Source organism: Cyclopterus lumpus, chromosome 21 (assembly GCF_009769545.1).
Source record: "Cyclopterus lumpus isolate fCycLum1 chromosome 21, fCycLum1.pri, whole genome shotgun sequence".
Classification (NCBI taxonomy): Eukaryota; Metazoa; Chordata; class Actinopteri; order Perciformes; family Cyclopteridae; genus Cyclopterus; species Cyclopterus lumpus.
The window spans coordinates 18355660-18372120 of NC_046986.1; the positions used below are offsets into that span (position 1 = coordinate 18355660).

At 45.4% G+C, this 16461-nt stretch overlaps 1 protein-coding gene across 4 annotated transcripts in view; it reads left to right on the top strand.

The window, feature by feature from the left end:
* dgkh (diacylglycerol kinase, eta) overlaps positions 1–16461 on the top strand; it is a 49285-nt gene that overhangs the window by 21127 nt on the left and 11697 nt on the right. For 3 of the 4 annotated variants that reach the window (XM_034562150.1, XM_034562151.1, XM_034562148.1), the window contains exons 4-15: positions 3487–3591; positions 5371–5503; positions 9995–10101; positions 10400–10525; positions 10944–11046; positions 13831–13993; positions 14146–14254; positions 14614–14835; positions 15071–15162; positions 15493–15592; positions 15706–16003; positions 16232–16363. In XM_034562150.1, coding sequence (XP_034418041.1) covers positions 3487–3591; positions 5371–5503; positions 9995–10101; positions 10400–10525; positions 10944–11046; positions 13831–13993; positions 14146–14254; positions 14614–14835; positions 15071–15162; positions 15493–15592; positions 15706–16003; positions 16232–16363 — 1690 coding nt within the window. Of the gene's footprint in view, positions 1–3486; positions 3592–5370; positions 5504–9994; positions 10102–10399; positions 10526–10943; positions 11047–13830; positions 13994–14145; positions 14255–14613; positions 14836–15070; positions 15172–15492; positions 15593–15705; positions 16004–16231; positions 16364–16461 lie in introns of all 4 variants that reach the window. The other variant, XM_034562149.1, reaches the window with a different exon arrangement.

The window sequence follows — 16461 nt, forward strand, 5'->3', positions numbered from 1 at the left end:
CAACCTCCCGAAATTTACCCACACTAGTCCGCTCCTCCGCGACCTTCACTGGTTACCGGTGGCCGCCCGCATCCGCTTCAAAACATTGGTACTTGCGTACCGTGCTGCGAACAGATCGGGTCCGGTCTACATCCAGGACATGGTCAAACCGTACACCTCAGCTCGTTCACTTCGCTCGGCTTCTGCCAATCGGCTCCGTCACAACAAGCTAAACACTCTACGAAGTCACGACTGTTTGCTGTGCTGGTTCCTCATTGGTGGAACAAGCTCCCCACTGACATCAGGACAGCTGAAAGTCTCTACATCTTCCGTCGCAAACTAAAAACACATCTTTTTCGACTATACCTTGAATAGGGAAGGTAGAGCCGTAGTAGCACTTTAGTAGCACTTAAATGTCTCTTACTGATAGCACTTTGTAGTTTAACGTTATTGAAGAAATTGTACTTGCTTGATTCTTGTTGTTCTGAGTTTGTACTCATGGTTGAATGCACTTATTGTAAGTCGCTTTGGATAAAAGCGTCAGCTAAAAATAAAAAAAAAAAAGAATGAAAATGAGAGGAGGGTGAGGAGAGGACAATAATCACATCAACAAAAAACCACCGTTCATATAGAGTTTATGGAGAGATTCAGTTCTGAGGCAGAACCAGATATTGATTAGAGGTCTTTGGAATCGATTGATTGAGGTGATTCATCTAGGAACTGGTTGCCAGGTGGGTGCTCAAAATACTCCATACAGAAAATACATGAGTAATAAAAGAAACACCACATTGTCTACTTTCTGTAATTGACAATTTTTGATACTCGGTGCTACAAACACAGAAAATGTTGCATTTGCCCAAACTATGATCAATAGATGCTCTGTTGATTGTCGGGGGAAAGAATGCTGCAGTCATCAAAACTGCTGGTCAGCGTTCCTCCCAATGAGATTCCCACAGAGACACCTCTGACAGAGGTCCTCTGTCTGCCTCACCAGCTGTAACCAGATTCTGACCCTCTCGTGGGGAAATGTACATTTTCCGTCTTATTTTCTCGCTCTCGAAACGGGAGATTAAGCTGTGACGGCTGAAGCTGGTCATCACACATTTGATCGTTTATGCCGAAAATGTATTTGATTGTTAGAAAATGCCCTTTTTTGAAAAAGGTTAGTTTATTTCCCAAAAGTCGCAGATGAAGGAGGCTAGTGACTCGGGGTCGATGTAAAATCCGAGGTGTAAAGGAAACCTGGCCATTTAAATTCGTAACGTGTGATCAGAAGCCGTTTTCCTCCCCCAAAATCATTGACAGGCCATTCAATATACAGACCAAAGGAGCCTGATGGTTACACCGACATTTATAAACAGCAACACCATTTGGACCAAAATCAAATTAATCTCATAATCAATGTGCTTGTGAAGACAAAAAAATGTTATCTCTAAAATGCTGTTCGGGAAACTTTGCCTGGTGGCAAAATGTGGCTGTACACCGGACGGTTGGCCTGGCAACAGTGACCTTCATGCAGAGATTTTTTCAGCAGATGTATCCTAAACGCCACAACGTGCACGATACACTCATGCACACACACACACACACATGCACACACACACACACACACACACACGTGCACTGGTGTTTGTTGTGCACCTGCTGTTTTCCACACCTTGTAGAAGCCTCAGGTGCTGCTGGTTTCAACAAGCAGAACAGACTAGAGAGAGAGAGGGACGCGGGGGAGAATCTCCCTTTGAAGATTTACTTTGTCACCGAATCCTTCACGGGGAGGAGAATACGATTTCCTTTGCACTCGTTCACTCTGTTTGTCGTGGACTAATGGCGGTGCGTTCGGTCCACAGGATGTGTGGATCGCACAGTAAGACATTTATCCAATTATCGCCAAAATGGGTGTAATTCAAGAATAGAACAAAGCAACCGCTGCAGCTGAATGTATGGCTTCAAATGATGGTGGATAGTTGGTCCGGAACAGCATGCCGAGAAAAATCAATAAGCAATTTGTCGGAGAAGAAGAAACACAACAAATTGTGTACAGCACACAGTGATACGGACAATAAACAGCCCATTCCCCTCCGACAATTTCACATTGTCATTCACAAAAGGGAATGCTAATTCGACCAATTTACCCTTTTGCTGAAAGGACGACAGACAAAATATTGTTTAATTAATTTAGATTGAGGTGGAAACTGAAATGTTGATTAATGTGCACTGTCCCTGGTAAATAAATAAATGCAATTAAAGGTACAGTGTGTGTGTGTGTGTGTAGCATCTATTAGTTGACATAAAATATAATATGATATTAAGAAGTATGTTTTCTTTCGTGTATAAAGAAAGAAAAACAAGAAACGTTGTTGTTATCCTAGAATGAGCCGTTTATGTCTACATATGGAGCGGTTCCTCTTCACAGAGCTGGCTGCCATGTTTCTACAGTGGCCCAGAGGGTACAAACCAAACACTCGGTTCTATAGGGGCCATTTGCGTTTTTCTCGTCGGCCCCCATAGTTCTCCACACTTGGCACACAGGTGCTAAAATACATCCTACACACCAGACCTTTACGTATTTTTCTTAATAAAAATTAATTGTATGATTTTTTTGTATCAATGTCATGTTTTCTTTGATTCTCTGAATCGATCTCAAATGATACAACAAGCTGTTTTCAAACTTTTTCAAATTCAGAGAGGACATCTGTGTTGTTGACAGATGGGAAATAGCATTCATCGTGGAGGGGAGAGGAAACATCAGCATCACTGCTGGGAGATAAATATCGAGTAGCGTGATATTATGTGTGTGTGTGTGTGTGTGTGTGTGTGTGTGTGTGTGTGTGTGTGTGTGTGTGTGTGTGTGTGTGTGTGGCATGCATTTAGCCTGACCTCTGTCTCTCTGTGGTGAATCAAGATAACATAAGGGACACTTTGAGTTCCAAAGAGAGGGTGAGAAAGAAGAGATGAGGGCGCATAAATAAGTGATGGGGTGTTGAAAGGGTGCTGCATGTCTGTAGAGTTATCTACAGGGAGACTGCGCTTAAACACACATGCACAACACTCGCACAGAGAGGGAGGACAGGAGTGGGGGAGTCAGAAGGGGGGGGGGGGCATCTTAGCCTGTTTCTGAGGCGCTTTGCCTGTCAGCACATATCTGGCTCAAAGCAACACAAAGAACTCAGAGCGATAGAGGGGAGGGCGGAGATAAATGCTGGAGCGAAGGAAAAAACTAACTCAAGAAGGTGTTAGGAGATGAGTGAGCGAGAGTTAATGAGAGAGAGAGAGAGAGCGGGAGGGAGGAGGGAGGGAAGGGGCCTCTCTGCTCTCTCTCTCTCTCTCTCTCTCCCTTAAAGACAGAGCTGATCGCGCTCTCCTCTCAGTGGCACCGTTGGTTGAGGAGGAAGCCACTGGTGAAATTCATCTCTCTCTCTCTATCTTGCTTTCTCTCTCTCTATTTTTTAGCTACAGTTATCTGTCTCACTCTCTCACCCGAGCACGCATCTCTCCCTCTCCCTCCAGGTGATCACTCCGTTCCGTAGGCTCATCCTCTGCGCCGAGAACAGGAAAGAGATGGAGGACTGGATCAGTTCGCTGAAGTCCGTCCAGTCCAGAGAACATTACGAGGTAAGAAGCCTTTTCCAAATCAACAGATCAGAGAGAGAGAGAGAGAGAGTGGCGGGGAGGGGGAGAGAGATGGTGAGGTGCGAACAATAAATCAGTTTTCAGGCGTAGCCTCATTTGGAGATTTTGCAAGTGATGTTCCTGTTTTTGTTTCGTTTTTTTTAACCAAATATTCCCACCTGAAGATGCTCCTATAAGTGACTGGCATCCTTGTTAGTGTTGTCTTGCTAAGGGGAGGAGCCCCAGATCAGTGTGTAAAGAGTAGCGCGGACAGGAATTGCATGTCGTGCGGCCTGAGGTACAGCACGCCGAAGGCAACTGGGGAGCCAAGAAGTTGTTAATGCAGAAGCAACACGCTCGATGTTGGAGATTCAGAAGTCTTCAAAGCACCAGCGGACAGTCAGAAAGATACAGTGAAGAACACACACACACACACACACACACACACACAGTATCATCAGCATCCCAGGACGGGGAGCAGCAGCGCTGTTTAACGCTCCTCTCTTGTTCATCCAGGACAGCGTTGGTAGAATCTTTCCCAACGGCCGTAAACGTATGTGGTGTTTCCTTCCATCGAACAGCCAGTAACTGTGCATAATATTCTGCTGTCAGCAGACGAGGCGGGGAGGAATATGAGTCTATGTGTTGACAGCTAAGGGGAGCGAGCGGAGGGGCGGCGAGGGGGGGCCGGGGGGGGGGGGGGACAAGGAAGACAGCAGTTGCTGCATTTTAATGGCTTTGATTTGGGAGGGAAATCTTATATAAGACCCCATCCCTCACCCACCTTAACTGCACTGCAATGCAGCAGCAGCACCCGTCCAACCCCCCCAGAGCTCGAACGCGTGCACACCCGAGCCGAGGATTCAACGTTTAATAACCGGGTCCTCTCGTGCAGCACTGCCATAAGCACCTGTTAGGGTCCCTACTTACAAAACGCCACCTGAATGCTGGCCAACCACCGCGGACGCGACGCCCACACTCGTGCAGCACACTCGCGTCCGCCCGCGCTCCACAGCGGGACTCTCCCCACGCTCTAATGTATAGAAGCATCCAATTTCCCCCCGAGCAGGTGCTGCTTTTGTAAAAATCATGGAGCGGCAGAGTCACACTAATGACTGTCGGCTAGCAGAGGGGGTTTTATCCCGTGGAGTCCTGGTGCACGTCCTGCTGTGTGCCCTCTTAATGCCAGACAGGTAGTGTCGTCACGGGGCTCCTTTATAGCACCAAAACCAGGCCTGGGGGTGAACTATTATCATGAGGGGAAAGCTAAAACGCAGGGAGATGAATGGGTCTGAATGTGAAAAAAAGTGTTGACTCGTGTGTACGTCTGCTCGTTCTTATATTTCATGTTGAACTCTTTTCTTCTTCTTTTTTTGCTTGTAATTATAATGAAAACAGCCAGTAACCGTAATATGCAGTCGTTTGTAATGAGGCCTACAGCGGGGATCAATGCTAATGCTTTTGCCCGGTCAGGCCAATAAAAAATAAATAAAAATATGTCAAAGACTTAAGTTAATTGTCATGTTTAATCGTCTTTTAAATTCACCCATCAGAACACGCCTCATCCGTCAGCTGTGGGGCAAACAATGTGCTTAATTTCACTTTGCTCCACACGTTGCAGGATTTACGGGCCTGACTGGGGCATTTTACTAGAGCCCCATTGTTGAGCCCTGCTGCACAGTATATGTGTTTTTCTTTCTTGATGATGTAGTGCACTGTGCTTGCCTTTTCTGTGACTGTCATCCCAGCGCTGCCAACCTGTTTTAACCTCTCCTTTGCCAGACGGCACAGTTTAATGTGGAACATTTCTCAGGGATGCACAACTGGTACGCCTGCTCCCACGCACGGCCCACCTTCTGCAACGTCTGCAAAGACAGCTTGTCCGGGGTCACGTCTCACGGCCTCTCCTGCGAAGGTAGGTGGACCGCACACAGACACACGCTCGCCGTCAAAACACATGAATTAGTTTTTTTAGACGAGTACGCACACGCGCAGTGTTTTCTTGGCGTTTTTCACAGAGCTCTCAGTCATTTCTCTGTCTCATCACTGGCTCAACTCGCCGTTTAAAGATTAAGCTCTGCAATGGAATAATTTGGCACTGCGAGCCGTGGGAGTTGGCGGGTCTATAGGAAGGTGCATGACTATGTTGCGTAAGGACTTGTGAGTCAGTGAAGTGAGAAAAGTCTTTGTTCGAATGCCCGTCTAAGTGGAGCTAATCGGATACACCGGGGCCAGCTTACAGTCTTTGAAAGGCTCTCGGTTCCGGAGTGGGATGCCCATCAAACTGTTGGCTTGAAGTCGAGGGAGTGAAGTGCCATTGACGCTGGCACGGTCTCTAGCCATATACTTTTGTGTCGCACTGTGTGTTAGATAAGGCGTTGACTCACGCCATTTTAATTTAATTTCTCGCATATCTCCAATTTAACCTAAACTGGAGGGGGAAGAGAAAAAAAAGAAAGAAAGAAAGACTGATAACAGCTTCTGTGAACGACGTCACATCTCCTCACCTCATCTGTGAAAGAACGCTGGAGTGGACGCTGGAGTGGAGTGCGAAGGGGACGGGGGTTGACACTACTTTATTTTTTTTCTTTCTTTCTTTTTTAGCTGGTGTAAAGTGTCAGTGACAGGCAGCAGACCTTAATGAGCACCATCTGCATATCCTCTCAGTCTAATTTAGCTAATGTTCCCCCGTGAGCGAGTGCACGTGTCTCAGACAGTCCATGCCTGCCTGCTTGTGTGTGTGTGTGTGTGTGTGTGTGTGTGTGTGTGTGTACGTTTGCCGTGTGCGGAGTGAAGGCAGTAAGAGCCTCTCCACTCATTATCCTCTACAATGTGGCCCTCTCACGTCCAGAACAGAGAGCAAAAGAAAGAAAACATAGAGCGATGGGGAGTCATTAGAGTGTCATGAAACCCTTTTGATCTAAGTCGGCTCCTCCCGCTCTACGCACTTTCAACAAACAAGATGCAACTGAGAAGGGCCTTTTTGGCAAAACACGGGAGTCGTGGTTTACAGCGGACGCGCGCTCTATATTGGCCTCGTAAAGATTCCCCTTAGAAAAAGCGATAGATGCACTGCACGATAGATGCACTGTTGGCATAAGATATTTTGATTAAATGCTGTATTATTTTGGACAGGGCACCCAAACTACCATAGATTTAACATGTCCCGATATGTTGTATGTCAAAAGCAGTATGCCAAAAATACCAAGATGTCGAACTTCATCTGCACAATCCTCTACACAGCAGATAGAAGAGCAAGCTCTTTAGTTCTTTGATTACATTATTTTTTTTATCTTTCTTTTCTTTATTTCTTTCTTTTTGTTGTTGTTGTCCATCTTATGCATTTTTCATTTTATGTTTGTAATTTTGTAAAATTATAGGTGGAGGCTTCAAATAAGCCCAGTTGGCTTTTTGTCTCTTCCTGCACTGTGATATTCATTTATCTCTGTTGTGATTTTAAATAATAAATTAAAATAAATTAAATTACCGTTATGATGAAGTAGTTTGACCCAACTGAATGCACACTGCATGCAACAGTACGTAGTTAGTGAGGGCAGCTGTTGGACCCGCGGACAAACCTTCCTACCTACCAGTGATTAACGGCAACTGGAAGAAGAAAAAATAGGGCGCTGAGCACCGAGGTGGTTCGGTCCAGGCCAGTTGGAGCGTACCGGCGTCTGACTCCGGGCCGCAATGACAGACAGTGTGGAGGAGGTGATCGCCTGTGAGAATGAGACGCGGTATGTGAGGGTGGCACAAAGAAGGAGAGAAGTAAAGAGAGTGCAATGGAGCAGGGGGGCTTCTCTATTAAACGTGGAGAGCAGCCAGTTTCACAGCAATTATGCGGTTTAAATTTCCCTTCGATTTTCTGCGTATGGCGGCGGGCCGGGATTGATTTGTGCTACCTAGACACACACACACACACACACACACACACATAGACAATCACATGTCTCTATTTTGCCCTCGCACAAACACTCCCCCCCGCCCCCCAGTCTGGCTGTGTAAACGCCCAGGGTAGGGCCTGGCCATTAACAGGCAGTGGTATCATGTCCTCTGAATTCTCTTAATGCTCTGCTAATGCTCCCTAACAGCATTTAGCGGTAGACTAAATTGAAACATCAATTGTTGCTCCCGGATATGACTCTGATTTAGTTTGTATATCTGTGTGGACTTCCTAATGACAATATTGCATCTCTGTGTGTGTGTGTCCGCGTGTGTGTATGTGTGTGTCAGTGCTGTGTGTGAGAGTATGGATGGGGTGGGTGGAAGCAAAGTTCCCCAGAGCACAGACATTATTCATGAGTCTGCTAAGTGCCTTATCCTTAATGGAGAAAAATAGGGGGAGAGCAATCTCCATCTGCCTATACATCTTCATCAGAGCTGTTCGTGCCCCATTTGGGTATTTCACTCCTGTGTTTCTCATTCAGAACGAGCTGCATTAACTACATTAAAGTCAAATGTGTGAAATGTGCTTTTCCTGCAGTGGCTCTATCTCCTCGTACACACACCTGACAGATGTTCTTGATAAGTCACTTTGTTACTCACTGAGGTACAGCAGGATCTCTGCTTGTCCTTGTTGTTATTCTGTTACTTCAACCTTTTTAAAGGGATATTTGTGAATGTTTTGGGAAATAAGCTTATACCTGCTTTCTTGCTGAGAGTTAGATGAGAAGATTGGTCTCGTGCCTGTTAAATACCAAGCTGGAGGGAGGTGACGGTTAGCTTAGCTTAGCATAAAGCAGGGCTTCTCGACTTTTTTGTGACTTCTTAATGTAAAAACAAATACATAATAGATGACCACCCAACAAAAACATGAGAGCTTCAGAGGTGCTGGTAGGATTGCTGTTTACCTCTGAACAGAGTCAGGCTAGCTCTTCCCCCCTGCTTCCAGTCTTTGTGCTAAGCTAAGCTAAACCAGCAGCTGACTGTTGCTTTATGTTTAATGAACGGATATGAGAGTGGTTTCAATCTTTTCATCTGACTTTGGGCAAGAAAGCGAATAAGACCACTGTATTTCCTTAAGTGATTTGTAATTTGATTTCCAACCATTTTTATCGATTTTCAAGGATTTAAAAGGGTAAAATCTTGTATCATGTCTGGTTTAGTAAATGATATCAACTCAAAGATTGCTGCAAAGCCTGAGGAGGCATATTTTATTACGGAAATGTCAATCATATACTTCCATGTTCTAAGCCCTTAAACACTCTTAACATTCAACATTTGAATGGGGTGGTAATTCAGATTGGAATATGGATGGCTCACTAGGTAGGCAGCAATTCTGGGATAAGTTAGCCCTTTTTATCTTAAAACGTGAATTCAGGACTTTGTGAGCAAAGATATTGTTAAATGATACATTTTTCTATTAATTCGAAATCTGCTCGAACTTCCTTTCACTCAAAACTTTCTGGAAGGAAAAACACAACATTGGCCATGCTTTGTCCTTATTATCCTGCTCCAATGTGTCACTACTCAGAGTAACGGTGGAGCTGGCGTTTAGTTTCACCTGTTCAACGTTGCACACAGCAAAACAACGAATACTCCAGAAACACGTGCATGTAGGTGCATTGTGTGAGCCCCAGTTTGGCACCGGAGGCCGTACAGATGTGTGGTTTTAACACAGTAGTCCAGGCAGTCCAGCAGGTAGCTTCCTGTGCTGTGTGGTCCAGGGTGTAGGTCTGTAGGCTTCTTGATAAATGGGTTGAGAACTGTGACGTGAAGCTCAGTTTTGCTTCTTCCTGTCAGATATGTAAGGGCTCAGGGAGGTTAGTAATTACACCCACTGACATCTCACTAAGGCTTGATTCATTAGAACTATGTGGGGTGTGTCCGTTTATGAATAATGCATCAGTGTCCAGTGTTTTACTGCGTGTGAAGGAAAAAATTAAAAAAACGCTGACATTTTTGCATTTTAGGTTCAATGAACCTGAGAACATTTGGTAACCATTTACTTTAATACAAATGAGATTGTACTCTTCCTCTGCATCCATCTTATGTCAGGGCTGTGTATTGGGAAGAACCTAAGGGGTAAACAATTTTGTAACTTCAATTTGTTGTCAACTTTTTTGAAAACCTCATATGCATAAAATATGAATACAAAAGGTAACTTTTTTTTAGCAATCAGATCAGCATTTGCACTTATAACAGTAACATCCACATCATGGCACCACTTTTGGTGCAATCTGAGCCGATGTCTGCCACACATCTTTACGGCATGTAAGCCATTAACTCAAAATTAATCAAGTATCACAATACAAAGACATCGCAATACTCAAGTGCATCAATGTTTTTGTTTTTTTACAGCGCCGTCTAATGAAGTGCTTCAATGTGAAGCTTCTGAGTCACTGTGAGGTGGGAAACGTCAACAGACTGATACAGTGTGTGTATTGACTTTTGTGTGTTTCAGTGTGCAAATTCAAGGCCCACAAGCGCTGTGCTGTCAGAGCCACTAACAACTGCAAATGGACAACCCTGGCTTCCATAGGGAAGGATATCATTGAGGATGAGGATGGGGTAAGATTGCGTGTTAAGAATGAGCTTGGCATTCCTTCAGGAGCTGTGTTAAAAACGTTGTCTTGTTTTGTTACCTATGATGGTTTAAAAATGATGTTCCGGAGGCTTTTGGGGAAATACTGAAACACTGACTTGTATTGTATAACCACGAGAAGAAAGGCATTTATATTTTTCTATTACATAATAATGCAAAGTGTGTTATAATGAGTGCGCTTTGACTCAACTTTGGAGAAAAGTGCTCCCTAGGAGAGACGAAAGATAAAAGTAGATTTATCTACGTGTTGTGTTGAACCCACAGATTGCCATGCCTCACCAGTGGTTGGAGGGCAACCTGCCCGTCAGTGCTAAGTGCGCTGTGTGTGATAAGACGTGCGGCAGCGTCCTGAGGCTGCAGGACTGGCGCTGCCTCTGGTGCAAAGCGATGGTGAGACATCTGTCGCTAACACAGGATTAATTAAGAATGCAACAAGAAGCTTGATTGCTCGGATCGCAATCGAAACATTTAGGACCACAAAGAGCACCGCCGCGGCTTGTCGATATGCCTCGTACTTCAAAATGACTCGACTGTTTTCTGTAAATTGTTTGCAGCATGTTAGCCTGGAACTGCACCCAGACACGCAGCAGAGAAATGAAAAAAAGATGTGTTAAATAAACCATTAAAATAGGCAACGAAGCAGACATCTAAAGGGAAAACAACATGAAAGATTATTTATTTATCGGTACGTTTTTTAAATTTTTTATCGCAGTACCTCGAGGGAATCATTGCTGTTGTATGTACATGAGAGAAAAGATGATTCTGTCTTTCTTATTTTGATCCGGAGTATTTGCTGTTGTTCTTCTAGGTGCACACTGCCTGTATGGACCTGTACCCTCGCAAGTGTCCTCTTGGTCAGTGCAAAGTCTCCATCATCCCCCCGACGGCACTCAACAGCATCGACTCCGATGGTAGGCCCCCCCCACACACACACACACACAACGCAATAGCGCTGACTCACTCAAAGGGTCAGAGGTTGAGCAATTGTTACATTTCAGAGGTTAACAAATGAGATTTCACCCCATTTCGTCGACCGATGTCTTCCCTTCTGAACTGTGACCTTCTGCCCTGTCACATGGAAGGGCGGTGGCGGAAGGGGAGAGAGGGACAGTGTGATGATTCATATCCGTTAGGGCACACAACGTCTCTTTTTCCCACAACTCACTTCCCCCGTGAACCGCTGGAAGGTGTGCTGGAAAGCAGAGAAGAAAAAAAGACACTTTTATTATTCTCTCCTTGTGTTATGGGTCTCACCATCAAATCCATACTTTCTTACCAACTTCCTCTTAGTCATATTACAGAGAAGGACCAGGCCACTGGTATTTGTTCCAGGAAATTGCCAATTTCTTCTATTTCTTCTATTTCGTGGCGGGTTGGTTAAAAATAGCCCGATGTGACAGAACGGCACACTCCTCTCTGAAGGCTTAAAATAAATCATCTCCAGGCAAGATGTGTGTGAGAGAGGAATCATAATAAGATAAATCCTAACTCGCTGTCAAAATGGACACACATATTCGTCATTGTGTAATATTTCATAAAAGCATGCAAGACATCCCAGAAGAGGAGGAGCTCTGCAGATGGCTGCAAAGCCCCTCAAGGCTCCCTCAAGGTTCCCTGTTCAACATAATAGTATGTGTGTGTCGTCTGTGTTTCTTTGTTCATACATGACTTTCTCTGTCTGTGTGTGTGTGTGTGTGTGCGTGCGTGCGTGCGTGTGTGCGTGCGTGCGCCTACCAGAGCCTGCATTAAACCCATTTTAGATGGAGATCAGCACCTGCGAGACAGACTCAGATAAGCGTGTGTGATTGAATTATTGGTGCGGAAGTCAATGGCTTGGTCTCACACACACACACACACACACACACACACACACACACACACATGCAGTACACACAGTGAAAAGCTGGCATTGGCTAATTGGGAGATGGATAAAAGAGAGGCCGAGAAAGGGAGGATGGGGAATCCAGATGACAAGTGGAGGACAAGGAAAAAGCAGGAGGAAGAAGAAAGGCAAAGAAAAAAGAGACATATCCTTCATCTCTCTTTCTCTCTCTCTGTCCTTCACACGTTCCAGTACCCCCTCTGCCCAAATGCAGGCTGGGAAGAGGGGGGTGTTTGGTTGTAATTGACTGATGGGCAGACTCTAGCACGTGCTGGAGCGTTGAGACTCCCCTCCCCTTCTCTTCCACCCACCCTCCCTCAATCCATCCGTTACTGACAACAGCATACCAGAGAGAGAGAGAGAGAGATCCAGAAAGGAGAAGAAAAAAATCGAAGAGGGTAGACAGAGAGATTAGGGAGCAGAAGGAAGATGTGAAGGAGGATGCGAGGGGGAGAAGGAAAGGAGGGAGTGGTAGGAGTAGATAGCAGTGCCACACACACACACACACATATGGTGGAAGCCCCCATATGCACAAAGCTGTCAACACAGTGGGGGTGCACAGATTATGCTGCGAGCGCAGAAACCTCTTGTTGCATTACCTCCCACAGATTTGTGTGTGTGTGTGTGTGTATATGTGCGCTTGCGCTCTGCTAGGGACCAAAACACGTGTTTTTGGCATGTGCTGCGCTCCCATGCATTATTCCGCTCAGTCTGAGATGACAGGGTCAGCAACTGCTGCTCGAGCTGCGCCCTGATTTTATTTATATCGCCGAATCATCACAAATGCGCCTCTTGGGGCTTTACAGTCAGTGCGGTGTACGACACCCTCGGTCCTGAGATCGGGGGTGGCCAAACCTTTTGGGATTGTGGGTCACTGGCCAAACAATAGTGAATAGTTTCCAACAATTTACACTGCAAGAAAATCCGTGTTTTGAGATACATTATTATCAATACATTTTCCATCAAAATAACAACATTTTAATGTTTGACATTAGAGCCTTTTATTGCTGTGTGTTCATATTACATATCATAGAAAGTACTTTCGTATAATAAAATATGTTTAAACTAATATTGTGCATGCCTTAAGTGTCCACTTAAAATATGTTATGTGTAAATCTGTAAATAATAAATGGCCAAATATTGGTGTCTGGTCACGGCCTAAGCGCTAAAGATTACGATGCAGATGTAACCCCAACATATGAATCTGTTAATCTAATATTAAAATGTAAGAAACGGACCAGGCAGAAAATGCTAAATATACACACATACATCATTAGAATCTGAATCTGAAATGGTTTATTGCCAAATATGTTGCACTTGCAAAGAATTTGGCTTGGTGCATGACAATAAACAACATGAAATAATATAGAAATAATATAGAATATATACCTAATGTCACACAAGTTTGTTGACATTACTGTTTAAACAAAGATGTACAATATACATTCATTAGAAATTCATCAGAAAAATGCTTAAGACATATACTAGTTTATTTTTAAATATTCACTGCAGACTGAGTAAGAAAAAAAGATCTAACTTGGAAACACCAATGGAGGAAACCTCAAGAAGAGCATCGGAGGAGGGACCCCTCTCCCTCTATGTACACTCTATATTTTAACATTACACTGTGAACAATCGGGATGACAAAAGTACAGATCGAATGGTAAAAATGATGGAGAATATGATCTGGGAGGACGTCGAGCAACTTCCAGGTGCCTCCAAACAGACCTGATTAGTATATATTATTAGTATCCAGCCGCGCAGGTCGTTTGAGTCGTATGACATTGAGTTTATGTGACTTATATCCCCTCAGGCTTCTGGAAGGCCACCTGCCCCCCGTCCTGTGCCAGTCCCCTCCTGGTTTTTGTCAACTCCAAAAGTGGTGACAACCAGGGGGTGAAATTCCTCCGACGCTTCAAGCAGCTCCTCAACCCGGCTCAAGTCTTTGACCTGGTCAACGGCGGGCCGCACCTCGGGTGAGCAAAACAAACGCTTAGCTGCAGACTCGTTCATGGAGTCCAGGCAGGGACCGCAGGCCAGAGCGCCGTTTGCCATCGGTAAGAGACGATCCTATAGGTTACGTGAATAAGTGTGTGTGTGTGTGTGTGTGTGTGTGTGTTTTTGTCAGTCTGCGCCTGTTCCAGAAGTTTGACAACTTCCGGATCCTGGTGTGTGGAGGCGATGGCAGTGTGGGCTGGGTCCTCTCCGAGATCGACAAACTCAATCTCCACAAACAGGTAACGTAGAAAACCGAGGAGGTATTGTGATGTCAACAAAAACAGCATTGAGCAGAACTTCAGATGTCATTTTAAATCAATTACGAGTGCTGGCTATCGAAACCACAAACAGGAGATAACCCTCCTTCGAATGGAGAACTTGCCAGAACAGAATAAGCTACAAGTAGATGCGATGTGTTTTTGGCCAATGTGCCAGTTGAGCTTTTTGCTTTCGCCCCTGGCCAGCTTACATAAAGACACACACTCATTCTAGACACGCATGCATGCACACACACACACACACACACACACACAGACACACACACACAGGACTCATTTTGATTGGAGCAGGGATGAATTCCCCTCTGCACGTGTTTCAGTGCCAGCTAGGGGTGCTGCCCTTGGGCACGGGCAACGATCTGGCCCGGGTGCTGGGCTGGGGCCCTTCGTGCGACGACGACACCCAGCTTCCCCAGATCCTGGAGAAGTTGGAGAGGGCCAGCACCAAGATGTTGGACCGCTGGAGCATCATGACCTACGAGATTAAGATCCCACCCAAACACAGCTGCCCCACCACGCCCGAGGGAGCCGACGACTGCCAGGTACTCACAGGAGCTGACAGACATTCACGCGCATCACTAGACACGATCAAACCCAGCGGGGCTTCCAGGTGGACGGGAGTTGGAGGGAGCTGAGCGCATGCTGGAAATAGTGCCAGCTTAGGCTCAAAAGTGGACAAAAGACAAAGGAATTTCCCCTGTCGAAACCCTTTTTCTTTTCCCTTTTTTAAGTACTCGTGAGAGAAATGTATTTCCTCAACGTTTGTTTTCTCTCTAGTTTCACATTTCAGCCTATGAAGACTCAGTAGCTGCTCACCTCACGAAGATCCTCAACTCTGAGCAGAACTCTGTGGTCATCTCCTCTGCCAAGTACGCCAAGTATCTATCTATCCATCTATCTATCCATCTATCTAACAGTAAGACAATAGTCCAGTGGTGCTGGAATAAGTATGGTATAATTAATATTAATATAATATAATATAATTAATAACAGGTTGCTTTATATACATATGGCATATATACCGTGTATACAGCCATTTGTATTTGTATTGGAAGTGATATTAACAATAAATAACAATTTAGAAGCAAAAACAACGATCAGACACATGGTCAACTATAATAAGATTGCAAAATTGACAATGAGAAGAGTTTGTCATACATCATAACATCAAACACGGATGTTTTCTTCCTCTTGTTTAGGATCCTGTGTGAAACAGTGAAGGATTTTGTTTCCAAAGTGGGGAAAGCCTACGAAAAAAGTGCAGACAACACCGAGGAGTGCGACACCATGTCTCTCAAAGTAAGCCTCAAAAGCGACGCCGTCGACATCCGTCACTGGCCACGCCCCCTTTATCACATATCCTCTGATTGCTGCCGCAGCGCTACATCCATCCCCCTGTTTGTTCCCTGCAGTGTGCCGTCCTCAACGAGAAACTGGACTCCCTCCTCCAGGCGCTCAACTCCGAGAGCCAGGCGCTGCCGTCGCTCTCCCACTCCACCCCTCCCATCGTGGAGGAGGAGGAGGAGGAAGAGGAGGAGGAGGCCAGCGAGGAGAGCCTGTCGGAGCTGAAGGAGAAGATGGAGGAGGAGGAGACGGAGAAAGGTGGCGGAGGGGCCCCACATCAGCTGTTCAAAAGCAGGGAGCAGATGATGCTCCGGGCCAACAGTCTGAAGAAAGCCCTGCGACAGATCATAGAGCAGGCCGAGAGAGGTATGAAGGAAAAACCCACCTCAAACTACTTTACACATACAGTATGTATATACATATTAACTGCCATCCCATGTGGTCATATGTCTTTTAACCTGTATTTTGCAGGTTTTTGGGAGGGGGAAAAGGGCAGAAATGAATGCTTATCATGCAGACACAACTTGTTGATGGATGTCCTGCACGATGTATCGTGGCGTGTTGTCTGTTTATCCCTCCTGCCTGTTTTCTTAGTGGTGGACGAGCAGAACGCCCACACGGAGGACACTGAGCTGCCGTCTCCTCTGGAGTTCAGGAAGGACAGCGAGGAGGAGAACAGAGACAGCGAGAAGGACGAGGACACCAAGGAACTGGAAGCAGTGACGTGTGAGTCTCGAATCTCTTGCAGACCTTTTTACCTGCCCCCCCCCTCCCGCTTTGCCAGCTGGCATTGTTCTCAGTCACTTAAAATATATTTAATTTAA